Here is a 13,728-nt window from a genome sequence, read left to right on the forward strand (position 1 = left end):
TAAATAAATTCAACAGTGTCAGTCGGGGATGTGAGTGAGCTCAAATTAAGAGTCTTTACAATAGGATCAGTGTTCTTGCGGAGCTTTGTTTATAATCTACCTTCTTCGCGAGTTCTCGCATTTAACTCTCTAGCGGGCATCGAATACACTGACAGTTTTCGGACAGACAAATTTAGCATTCGTTCTATCATTAGTAGTTGTCACTTTTACAATAACATTTGTATTGTTAAAAAAATTAATGGTGAAAATCGCTTCTTAAAAACATTACATAGCACTTCTGCAGTTTTCACTCAGTCATCGATTCAATTGAACAATTACTGTCAAGGTGCACCGTGGGCCGCATTCAAAGGCGGTCATTCGCAAACATAATAAAACAAAATCAGTCACGGTTTTTGTGAGTTTTAAATCAAACTAAAAGGATGTCATCACATATTTTAAAAGAAAACAGGAATCCTTTCCGCTCGTTTCCGACAATAAAATTAACCGAAGCACTCCATCGATTCGAACACATCATTATAGTCATTAATTTACACACGTCAAAGTGTCTTTTAATTATTTATATTTTATTATTCAGAGTGATTTTAAAATGTACATTCATAATATTATACAAGTGAGGCATTTGAAACGCCACACTGACTTGTTTGGTCCGCTCACTGTCTGATAGCATTAATTTAGCCACCTATTAAACTTTAGTCTTCTTGGTGCTGGATCGGCTGAAAAGCTTTCCGCCCCTCCGTTTCTTCTCCGTTTTCTTTCCCTTTCCAGAGGAACGTTTGGGAGCAGTGCGGAGGACGGCTTTAATCTTTTTTTGACGGGTGGTGACTTTCAAGGTAGCAGTTGCGACTTTTTTTTGTGGCCGGGAACGTGGCTTGGTGACTTTTTTTTGCGGTCGCAAGCGTGACTTGGCCGCCTTTTGAAGGGGCAAAGGGACAGATAAAGGTCTGACCGATGCTTTCCGTTTTGCATTAGAACGCAGAGTCCGGAACGACACTTCAATGGTTTTCTTTTTATTGCGAATAGCCGATTTTTTGACAATCTTCTTTCTATTGGCAGAAGCTTCTCCGCTAAGTGTCTTAATTTTTGGAGCTATATTTGCTTTTTTCCTAAGACTCTTTGCGGGGGCGGCCTTTTTTATCGTCTTGGGGGGAGTGAGTTTTGCTTTTCTGGAGGGACGAAGCGTTGCAGTAGCAACAAGGAGTGCTTTGCTCCGAAGAACCCTAGAAGGAGGCGGAGTGTCAACCACAATTCCTTTAAGGCGCTTGGCAAGGGGTTCGTCGCCTGCCTCCCTTTTCCTCTTGGCACGGCCATTTCGCTGCGGCGGGTCTGCCATGGGAACGACCGGGCGAGCGCACAGCGATGCGGCCGCACTCCTCGTCAACCGTTGGATGCAGAGAGGTGAAGTAGGAGGGATGTTTCGATTCCGGAGCTTTTTCTCGGGAGGAGGCTTTCGGGCAATGGCCACACTATCAGCACGTTTCGGCACATTGGGAATAGGACAAGAGGGCGTCGGCTGTGAGGCGGGCGCCAGATCAAATACCATGAAATCGTCCAGGCGTGGCTTCTTCCTGGCATACGTGTTCTTGACTTCTCCCGCGAAGCCTACGGTGGAGTCGCGCCGGTCACTTTGCTCTGGCTCTGCAACGCCAGGGACGACGACACTGCCAGTTGTCACGGGCGCGGTTGAATTTCGCATCGCTATTTCAACCTCCTTCGTCTCCGAACGCCGGGAAGTAGTCTCCAATACGACAGGAGAAATTTCCGTAAACGCGGAAAGCTTACGCGGTGAGGTCAAATCTGAACGTGAAGGGGGTGGATGGCGAGCGGACGCAGGGGAGAGAAGGCGGTCGGATTCGCGTGATCGATAATGCCGGGCTGCGGGAACGGTGAAGGGGTCAGCTCGAGAAGTGTACGTGGCCACTTCAGCGTCGTCCGCGTCGGCAAGAGCCAGAGTTGGAGCTGCATCCGGGGACACGGCGGCCACAGGAGGAGCGGTGGTGATGGTCTCAGGAACAGGATCACCGTTGGATGATTTATCTCTACGCCTGCGCTGCGCCAGATTCGCATTTGCCACCTCCTAAAAAATAGTCAGCATCCGTCAGAACACATCCCTGTTTTCCATATTTTATTTTGCTCTGCTTTCACAAACATTTAAACTGGATTTTATATTGATTATTTAAATTTGAAAATGTGACCAGATACTAAAAAAAAAAATATTTTCCATTTGAATACTACAACAGGCCATGAGGCCCAATAACAATAATAGTATTGAAACAATATCAGTTGCAGAGAAACACCAAAGAGGAAATAATATAGATGTATAGTGACCTCATGTCGTCTGCTGAGAAGCCAGTGCCTTACGCATTGGACTTACACAAGGACCAGCATATGTTTAGTACATAGGATATATTACCTGCAGAGTGAAATTGCGCTTTTGGGCATTCCTGGTGACGGTGACGGCGCGTCCCAAAGATTGCCGTGCAGTCGTCCTGCTCGGTTCGGTCCCCGCTATCTGGAAACGTTCACAAAATGCATGAAAACATCACCGCTTGATGGAATTGCTTAGATGCTATCACTTTTTCCGACCATGTCCGATCCTGATAGGATCATATGGGCCTCCACAGAGTGGAGGTTTGTATTGACAGATTTAGTTTTTTACGAGAAATGGATGTCAGCCACTTGCTCAACCTATTAGGTCCATACCCTGACACCTAATCGCATGGTACAATATTAAACATACACCACCATCAATTAATGAATTCCACCTCGCAGTCTAATTTCAAATAAGCTTCATTATTCAACTATCCAAAACTGAGGAAGATTGCAATGACCCAGTTCTAGTCCCACTCTTGGATTCAAAAGAAGAGGTACATATATGTAAAACTAAACCATTACCGAATATCCCATTGCAATAGCAAATGATAGTCAAGACATTTATCACAGCATCAATATAGAGCACATCTAAATAGGATGAGGTAAAATGAATTTGAAAGTGAAATGAATGATGCGACTGACCCAAGGATGCGCGAGCACCTGCTCGGTTGTCATCCTCTTCCGCGGGTCAGCAGCCATGAGACCTTGCAGCAGACTGAGGGCGGATGGAGACACCTTCGACCATGCCGCTCCTGTAATCCCCAAACAAGTATTAATATCCACTCAAAAGACCAAATTCGCTCAAAAAGAACATTAATGGACTTCATATTATGGAGGTATCTAATCTGGACTTGTTAACTATTTGCCCAATCCTGCTAAACCCCCTAAACCAAAGAGGGAATGAGGCGAGAACATTACAGTTATCATACTCAAGAACCCAGAGAGTGTGATGATATCACTCCCTAGGAGTATTGGAAATAATATATACATAATGATAAATTTTCATAATCGGGTTCCGTATCCAAAGTTTGCAGTCAACTAGAGTGATATTTTTAAAGCTGAACAAGAACAGAGTATGCAATTACATTAACATATTAATAGTTAACGTAATTATAATCAATCATTGATTATAATATTAGTGATCCACCTATATTCATATAATATAACTGTTAACTTGACCATTTTATAATTATTAATATATTTTTTTCACCATCAGATTTATTTTTATTTTATGTAATCATTGTTTACCGTTCTTCTTCGACTACTAGACGTTACCACAAATGTGTAACTTTGATATGGGAACATCATGCAAAGTAATGCACAGGAAATGGAGAGTGTAGTCGACCAACCATCGCGGTACTTGTGAACAGACACAATCCCCATAATCAAAATGTCTCTGCATTTAACACTAAGCCTGCGACTTCCTGCTACCTGCGGTAATGTCAAGTGGTCGTTGTGGATGGAGAATCTTAGATTACTTTTTTTATGTTAGGCTGTACCTACTGTTTGTTTTCATCAATAAAAAAACCGATAATCTGCTGACAAGACACATGCCTAGTACAAAGCGTTTGTGAGCAGTTCTATTAGTTATAATGTATGTTTGATATAATCTGTGATTGAAGGCAAAGGTGCACAGTTAAAAATAACAGTTCAAGTGGTGTCTCACCGTCCAAGGTGAACTGTCCTTCTCGGATGCGGTCAATGAGCTGAACCAGCGGTTCGTCCGTGGTCCCCGCCCGCCATGGCAAAGTCCCAGACAGCATGCAGTACTGCAACATTACATTATCAAATGAGTTTTTTTAATTAGTCACATTCTCTCAAAATCATCATTGACTCGTTGGGTATAGATATAATATACAAGAATTTTAAACACAAAGGAGAAAAAAACATTCACCAGTCTTGTCATGATAAAAAAGATTTAGTCTCATCAACCGCGTGCAGTAGTGCTGCAGGATAATAGGTCTTAATTTTTAATTCGATTCCTCTGATGATTCAAATAAATTTCATTAAGTTATGCTGCTAACATTTTCAAGTCAGATGCTTATTTTATTAAAAAATATCTTTTCAACCGAACATAGCTGTTCGAAAGTGGTTTTATTTTCCAGACGATCTCTATTTCAGTTAATCAGTCAATGGAAATCAAACCATACATTGATAAAATCATACTTCGTAAATTAAAATAAAGGCGAAACTCAATAATAAAATGAAAAAAACAAAGGGTGCATTGGGTGTATTGCAAGTCATAGTATATTGTTAAAATACCACATATATATTGAAGAAGGGAAATCAAAATATAATTTTTACCAAAATGACTCCCAAGCTCCAAAGATCACAAGTGTCAGTGTAGCCACTGGTTCCTCCGCGAACCTGCTCCAAAACTTCTGGCGCTGCATAAGGAATGCTGGAAGTAAAATATTCACGATGATAACTATAACACTAATAATGCAAAATTAGAAGACCGATAATAGGCTGCAGAAAGGCAATGTAAAATTTTCATACATCAAAATAATCTTTTCATAATCACAAACAGTCCTGTTTATTCATTCGTGTTACTAAGTTTGCCTTTAATTTATAGGTATTATTAAATTGTTTTCCATTTTGGCACAGGCCACATGGGCTTCCTCCGCAGAGTGAATGAATTAAAAAGTTATTTTACGAGAAAGGATCATTAGCCATTGAGTTCTTTCTCTGGATTAAACACATATATATCTATAGGATAAATGATTTGCCAAACGTGTGATTCAAACCCATGACCCACGCTTCAGAAGCATACACTCCGCCACTAATCCAACTTTTAATTAAAATTCATCATATTTAAAACTTAAGTGTGGTAATAATATTAAAATTATCCTCGATTAATTGTCATAGCAGGATTCTTGTAAGCATTCACAGCAACCAAAAATTAGTAATGGCCTCTTTCACATCTTTTTAGAATAAGGTTACAGAAAATTTTCATAATACAAATACATTACATCGCCATGTTCATTCCTAAAAGGATCATATGGGTCTCCATAGGGTGGAGATTATATTAACAGATTTTTGGTTTTGGGGGAAATGGATGATAGCTCCTTGCTCAACCTGTTAGGTCTCTGGGCCAAAATACACACATCTGAATTTCCCAAATCCGGTATTCAACTCGGGACCCATGACATTATAAGCCAACACGTTACTGTTTGGCCAATGTGATCGTCAATACGTATAATTATTAGTGTAAAATTTTTGAATGTTAAATAGGTTAGTCAAACTGATTGCGTAAATACCTGAAGCAAGGAGTGTGCATGCCGGAAAGCGACCGCCCAACGTCGGCGCCGTTGAGGCTGTCGGGAGTCTGCCGGGCGAACCCAAAATCAATTATCTTTATTGGTGCATCCTCCTCCTCACTAGCAAATATCAAATTCTGAAAGAAATAACAGTCGCATCTTAATTTGCATATTGAGCTTTATTAAGTTAAAATTTGAATCATCATCACCCTTTTCCGAGGAGACTTTATTATCTTCACTCAAAAGTTACTTCATTCATTACATTACTTACATTACGATGAGTGGACTATTTTTTCCATATTCGTGCAGTTTGTCAAGTCAAAAAACAATAATATTCAGGATAGGGATATATGGGCTCTCGCTCCTTGTAAATACTATAATACTATATTGTGTGCAATTAAGTTAACACATATTGTGGAAGCATACCTCAGGTTTGAGATCCCGATGCGCTATCCTGTTGGAATGGAGAAAGGAGACCGCAGAGAGCAGCTGTCGCATGACGGCGGCGGCAACCGGCTCTTTCAGAGGCGCTTTCGCCGACAGTTCACCGCCACTCAGGTATTCCATAACAATATATGTGTGGAGCTGCAATTAATTGTTAAAATCAATGAATAAAATGTGTATGCATCAAATCTATATAAATCTAAAGGCCTATCCTATAATATTATGGTAAATCAATGGTTAAGACGAATTAGGGGTGACATGACTATTTTCAACATTTTGTAAACGAAGTATTGTTCTCAAATGATCATCCATTACTGCTCCAAAAATAATATTGATATTTCTTCATATTTATGTAAGTAAAGTCTAAATATTCAAATATACAGTTACTATCAAAATAATAATGATATTTTATACACCATGTCCATTCGATTTACTCCAACGTATAATAAAATGGTTACATATATCTTTCACACAAAGACGTCATATTTTAATCCTACTTCATGTATAAATAGGTGTGGTAATGTGAAAACTGCTCCATACTAAATTATATGTCATTTGTCAATGCCAAATGAATCAAATCTATGTTCCGATGGGCATTTAAAGATGCCTTAAGTTAATTTAAATCAAATTTAACGCAGTTAATTAATAAATTACAGAATAATTGGCATACATCGAAAGGATTGATCCTCAGTACCACAATTATTATTCTTCAACAATGACCGAACAATTGTAAATAATGTTGTAATGGATTTGATGTGAGGATATTTTAATGACATATTTTACAAGGATCTGTTGTAATTCATTTGACCTATATTCAGATAGATTCAGAATATCACAAATTAATACACCTTTTCGTACATTCGCTCTTGTTTGCCTAGTATTTTCAAAAAAACTTCAACTAAGCATTATCCATTAATAATTTTTTACATCTTGGTTACCGCTGAATGGCCAACTTTATGGAGTGATCAACCATTTGTTCAACAATCTTTCATATAACGAGGGTAACACAGATAAAAATTAATCTTACAAAATCTTGGTACACTTCGTGCAGTTTGACTACGTTGGGATGGCTCTGGCACATCTTCAGCATTTTAATTTCCTCTTCACACTTCATTTTCTTAGAGATAATCTGAAAGCAAACCACATCCCGTGATTATGGACAATGCATAAGGTAATGTATTATTAGATATATATTATATGGAAATCTATATTCATCATCTGGTGTTCACCGAGTCACCTTACGACCAAATCCCACTAGCCGTATCCCACAAATGGGTAAATTATAAAACAGACGTATGAAGCAGTAGGCAGTGACATACCTAGGAAAAGTACTGACCATAAGCAAACACCTTTATTATGTTTTGTCACAAATTTTATGTAAACTCATCACCTACTTACCATATTTCATTATTGTGTGTATTAAGTGGATGTTTTAAACTCTGATATACAAATTCCCGAATACTTATTAAATTTATAGATAAATTCTCGCTAAAGATAAAGTCAGTAGTAATTGACGTGATAATAATATCTAAAACCAGGCTAAGCATTCAAAATGAATCATTGTTTTAAAACAGGCCACATTAAATTTTTTTAGATTACCGAAAAGGTGGTTATGGTTATACTCTGGGCTTCGAACCATTATTTTTTTTTGTTTCGGTTTTTATTCCGGTTCAAGTGAAAAAAAATATATCGGTTCGGTTCCGCATTCATTCCGATTGAATGGCAATGAGTGACCCAAGAGTCTATGAGTTTTTTCTGTTCGGTTCCGGTTTTCGTCACTACAAAAATAACAGTTTTTCCAGTTTTAACTAATACAAGCCCTTGATATAAATTGATTTTTACATAAATTTATAAGACGAAAGTTAGGTTCGGTTATTTAATACCATGAATCGTATGAGACACACAGGTATATTTTTGTTTCACGAATAACGCTATGACAAAGTCTATCATGCGAGACAATAAGGAGGATAGAATAATACACCTGTCATATTTTATTTATACATCTTAGCTATACATATTTTACATTGTTTTCGATTAAAAACATCAATCACCACACTCACACAAATGCAGTTAATTTTCTCAGTTTGCATAGGCATTATGGGTATACTACATATTTGACAGAAGGCCCAATTTATCCATTTTCTAATTGTTCACGGGCCGCAGTGATGTTACATACGTTTTATAATTTTAAAGATACATATCACATACTCTAATCACTATCCACTCTGCATTACGTGCATATTTTGACGATGGAACTTAAAATATCATTTTAGGCTGCAACAAATGTAATTTTGGGCCGCGGGTTATGCATCACTGAGTTAGACTAATAAAATTGATGTAATAATATTCTCTTACCTTAACAGCATAAACTTTTTTTGAAATCTTGTGAACACATTTTCTGCAAACAGAATACGATCCGTCTCCGAGGATGGCCTCACGCAAGTTCACATCATACGTCTGGAAAAATTTCGACTCCTGAAATGGCAAAATGACACTTTAGTCAGCGGATATTCATCGATAAATAATATTTTATTCGGAGGAAACATTGAAATTAAATAATTATACCTTAAGTTTACACCTGATCAAATTGGTATTGGTGGGTAATTTATTATCGGTGTCATCGTGCAGCTCCTGCACTTTGAAGATATCCTCCGAAATGAGATTCTCAGAAAACAATATACTAGGGGCGATGTACGAATAACCTGTAACAAAAATAATCTGTTCAATAACTTCAACTAAATATAATACTGAATATTATTCATTAGTACACAACACAGTTATTTCACACTTTATTGATGAATCAAAGAAACAGTCACAATTTCATTAATTAAAGTCATCAATTGTTTTAATTTGTGCTAATAATAGCTTGATTAATTATTGCTATATTCGGAGAATTAATGGTCGAGTCGAGTCTAGATGCTGTTGTCATGATGTCGCCGATTCTAGTGTGTACACCCCCGGCCCAAAAAAATTATTCGCGTCATTGTTAGTATGCCATAATGCCAGGTAATTCTTTTGCAAATTTATAAATAAAATATAATACTTATAAATTTAATGTGATAGAGGTAAACATAATAGGGATAGGATTCCCAGACGTGATTTTCAATGTTACCAATATCTGATTATTTATTACTTCATTTAGTGAGCATATCATCACTATAGTGAACATTGAACATGCATGCGGAGATACAAGTTCTTCTAGTGCACAGGAATTACGCAGGGCGATTGTCATTATATTATAGTATGGTTACTCTACTCGACTGCACTCACATCAAAGCTATTGCATCGCTTTCCCTCACACAACGCCACTCCGACTATATCTTGTTTTCTGTTAAAAAAATACAGGACAAGGTATCTAACAAATCATGTGGCTAAATACCTTTAAAGAGCTTATCGTGGTTAGGTGGGGCGTCGGCCGGCGAGTCTTCGGGCAGCATCCGAGTGAACTCATCACTGAAGTTGCTGGTGTCCAGCTCTCCCGAGATGCACGGCTTGAACGGGGCCGGTACAGCTTTGCGGGACACAGCATCCCAATCCAATTTCTGTAAGCGCAATAAAATTACATACCAACAAACTTATACATCTTGTCCTTCATTTTCATTGTACCATTTGTCATCTAACTGTTAAACTCAACAGCAATTGAAGTGTTTGTTGCTAGTCTGTGGTAATCTTAGTAGGGTATCGATGTTTATTAAATGCATGAAGTTAAAATATGAAGACATCATTTCATTACCTATCTATATCATGAAATGTTTATTTTTTTAAATTTAATTTCTCTACACATGCAATGAGTCCGGTATGCGGCCATTGATCGCTCCGACACATCATACGTTACACAAAAATGTGGCAGGAAAGGGTACCTTAAAGAATGGATGTTTTTTCAGTTCCTCCGCATCGCCCTCACCGCCGCCAAGCCTCTTCCGAGGATCTTTCACCAAAAGTCTAGAAAACAAAAATAATTATTTTTAATAAAGATTCAATAATATCTTGATTATGGTTATGTCAATGTCGTGTTTTCTACCTATTGAGACAGGTTAGATTTTATTTAATTACATGGATAGAAAATGTGCATCTTATCACCTAAATTCTAAATGTATTGTCACAGTACATGATTTCTCTTCATCATATCCATTTGCTGTAATAAACCTTGCTTAAAAATGAACATCTCTAGTTCCTAGCAATACTTATTTACCAGGTTCATTTATATGTAAAACACCGGGTCTGGACCGTTGGGTGTTATCATCTATTATTTTAGTTAGCTAGGTATGACATTTTGTGTAAGACAATAGACAAAAATATCCTTAGGTTATTTTATGTGGACCTAATAGAGAGAGCAATATCATAACCACAAATGCAAATATGTAAATAACTCAATGTAATTAACTCTCTCAACCAACCACCTTGTAGAAAAAAGCAAGAGCATGGTTAATTTTTTTTTAAATTAACTGGGAGTTCCTTTCCTCTAGGCACAGTCGCACATAAAAAAATCGTTGGTGATAAATCAAAACTGCCAGTAACCTTGCAACTCTCTTCTTTGCACACAGCTGGGAAAATGCTGGGGCAGTGACGCGACTGGCTGACCACAAAGAGCAACGTCTGCACGTGCAGCACGTGTCGAATAATATTTGATGCATGTGACATCAGATGAAGGGTAAGCAGAAAGAAAGATCATTGTCAGTTTGGAGATAAAGTGAAAAAACTTAATATCTTCCTTTTTATATTATTTACTAAACTGAAATGAAAAGTTATCTTACATGTCAATTCAATATTAATTACAATTCACTCTAGTTAAATATATAGTTTTGTTATTAAGAAAAAAAATATATAAAATATAAATATTCTTTGTCAAATGTTTGTCATAATGATCTTTCTTTTGAATTTCAATGTTTTCTTTCTGATGTCAGTGTTTGGACAATGATTTTTATTATTTTTTTCCAAGTATGCCATCTAATAGCTTATAACATTCTTCACGAGATGGCGTCATTAACTCATTTTGTGGATAATGATCTTTCTTTCCGCTTACCCTTCAGATGTGTTTTTCTATCAAAACTGTTACATCCATGCTGTGTGCGACGATACACTAAGTTACATGTATTTTGAGAAAAATGCCAACAAAATCACATCTATACAAGTTCGACATATTGCAGTCGAAACAAGTTTCTATGTGCTATCAGGCTAATGAATGATATTCCCTGAGAGCATTGAAATGTTCTGTAGAATTAAATAGAGATAAAAGCATTGCCCACTGACTTCTTGATGAAGTCGGTGACTTTGGTGCCAAGCTTGTCGGAAATGGGTGGCTGTCCCTTGAGGATGCGGCGGCTGATATCGGCCTGCGTGTTGTTCACGCCGTCCACCGTGAAGGGGGACCCCCCGGTCAGCAGCTCATACGTTAACACACCCACTGACCACCAGTCCACCGCCTGCAACAAACAACACACATACTTAATGGTATTTTATAAATACTTACAATAACATATCTTACAAATTACACAGAAAGAACAGGGATGTGTTCATACAAAGTGCAAAAAGTTATCAATGTTAGTTTCGATTATGTTACAAAAAGGAATGAAAAATATTGTGTTGTACAGTCCATCATAAATTGAGGTAAATTGGCAGAATATAAAAACTACACCTATCTCTGTCCTGTAGTATACATTTGCTATGTACTTAGTAGGTATAATTTTGTGTAGAATAAAATATTAATTACCTACTAAAATGTGAGTTTAATGGGTAATTCAAAATACATGGGTAGTTATTGATAGGTAGTAAGTAGGTACTTCATCTACCTAACAATGAGAGAAGCAAAAAATATTATAATTTAGTATTAGAAAAACCGTAAGTAAATAAATAGATACCATTGCAAAAGTATTAGTAGCACTTTCACTAAAAATGTAAAAAAAAATGCGAAGAAACCATGGGCGTGAGCAAGACGAAGCATACTTTCGCCTTGCACTGCGGATATGCGTGTCCCTCTCGCTCTCAAGCTGTCACTTCACGCCAATAACATTGGTTGCTATGCGCAGTTTTACTAGACGCAGTGGCGCAGAAAAAAAGAGGGATCGAATTGATTTAACGGTTTTTTATACTTGCACGAATTAATACTGCAGTTTCAACATATAATACCAAGGCCGTCTATAGTCAGACCGCGGCACTGAATTGCGAGTTACGATGATAGTACTAGAAAGTTATTGATTATCTTCTAATGCAATGCAGTAGCCTATTTGCAGTAAAGCTTCAATTACATTGAGCTTCTTTACGAGCTGTTTGTTGGCGAATTTATAATCTGCCTGTAAAGTCGCCCAGTGTAATCATCGAACATGTTAGCTTCTTCGATTTTCGATTGCAGATTTCGTTCAAATTATTATTTCTATTTATTTCAATATGCAATAATCATCATTTCCTACAAAAAGTTAACCATATTGCATTATATTATTATTATATATAGAAATTCAGTTTACTTGCCGCGGCTTGAATACAGTCGGTGTTGATATTATAATACTAGGCTAAGTAAACATCACAGGGATCGCCAGCCAAGTAAACAAGGCGGACTTTGAGCTTTCAGAATTCATGAATCATATATTCATATATTCATGAATCATATTAGAACACATGTGACAGAAGCGATTTTTTGTTTTTCTCTCAATTATTAGTACCGGCCATAAAAAATGCCATATATTTTTTAAGTTTTTTAATACATTTGGTATTTTTATTGTGAATAAAATACTTAACTATAATTGGAATGTATACTGCCACCTACTAAATTTTCAAATTACATAATATAGCCATTTATTAATGCTATTAATGCAGAAATTGATAGCTACTTTATTGGTTTGCATTTAAAATAATAGTTGTCTTGTATACCGGTGAAGGAAGAGCATAAAATAGAGAACCTATATAAAGACAACATTGACACTCAATGATGCCCGGAATAACACGATCGACAGTAGGTATGCGCTATCGCTCTTGCTAATTAAAAGGTCTATGAATCGATTCCACCCTTAGACTATAGATACATCTAGACGCCACCCATTGCATTGCTAAATGAAGCTGCGTGCCTTGCGTTTGGTTTGTGGGCGAGCGAACGTATGCATGCGTATACAAAAATGTTTGAGACCATAGACCATTTCGCTAGTGCTCGCACTAGACGCTCAGAATTAAAATATAATTTTCTATTTTTTTACGTTATATAGTATTTTTAAACGGTCAAAATGCAACCATTATGTAAAGATATCCATAATTTAAGTTATTTTAAAAAAACACTAGGTCACTTGATATTAAAATACTTACATAATAATATACAAATAAATTATCACGAAGATCTATCAACTTACCTATGAAACGTAATACCATCTTCTTGTTTGTCAGTACGGCTACCACATTTTAATACAACACACACAACCATCTTTTCTACTGAATTAACTAAAAATATTTACCACAACTTTATATTTAACACAAAAAATAGCAATTTTAGCAACACGCGCTCGCGGTTTATCGATGGTTAGCTATGAGACAAACTATGATTTCACGGCTACACCATAATAGCATAAATCTTACGCATATGTGAATCTTTCATCTTACTCTATCGCATGTGGCGGAGAATATAAAGATGCCGAATACTTTCTCACTCGCACTTATTGTTCATTTTTGTCCA

The 13,728-nt window shown here is 37.0% G+C and overlaps 1 protein-coding gene across 5 annotated transcripts in view; it reads right to left on the reverse strand.

Annotated features, from left to right (window-relative positions):
• Positions 1-537: 537 nt before the first annotated feature.
• LOC147067153 (ribosomal protein S6 kinase alpha-5-like) overlaps positions 538-13,728 on the reverse strand; it is an 80,339-nt gene continuing 67,148 nt past the window's right edge. For all 5 annotated transcript variants that reach the window (XM_085954870.1, XM_085954869.1, XM_085954871.1 and 2 more), the window contains exons 7-19: positions 11,325-11,497; positions 9,935-10,016; positions 9,454-9,616; positions 8,640-8,776; positions 8,430-8,549; positions 7,102-7,203; positions 6,057-6,215; positions 5,631-5,767; positions 4,675-4,771; positions 4,037-4,139; positions 3,013-3,122; positions 2,411-2,509; positions 538-2,074 (exon numbers count right to left, since the gene is read on the reverse strand). In XM_085954870.1, the coding sequence (XP_085810996.1) occupies positions 683-2,074; positions 2,411-2,509; positions 3,013-3,122; positions 4,037-4,139; positions 4,675-4,771; positions 5,631-5,767; positions 6,057-6,215; positions 7,102-7,203; positions 8,430-8,549; positions 8,640-8,776; positions 9,454-9,616; positions 9,935-10,016; positions 11,325-11,497 (2,874 nt within the window). In that variant the 3' untranslated portion in view covers positions 538-682. The remainder of the gene's footprint in view (positions 2,075-2,410; positions 2,510-3,012; positions 3,123-4,036; positions 4,140-4,674; positions 4,772-5,630; positions 5,768-6,056; positions 6,216-7,101; positions 7,204-8,429; positions 8,550-8,639; positions 8,777-9,453; positions 9,617-9,934; positions 10,017-11,324; positions 11,498-13,728) is intronic.

The sequence above is a fragment of the Rhyacophila brunnea genome, unplaced genomic scaffold (assembly GCF_057557595.1).
Source record: "Rhyacophila brunnea isolate RB1 unplaced genomic scaffold, BYU_Rbru_1.0 scaffold_4, whole genome shotgun sequence".
Classification (NCBI taxonomy): domain Eukaryota; kingdom Metazoa; phylum Arthropoda; class Insecta; order Trichoptera; family Rhyacophilidae; genus Rhyacophila; species Rhyacophila brunnea.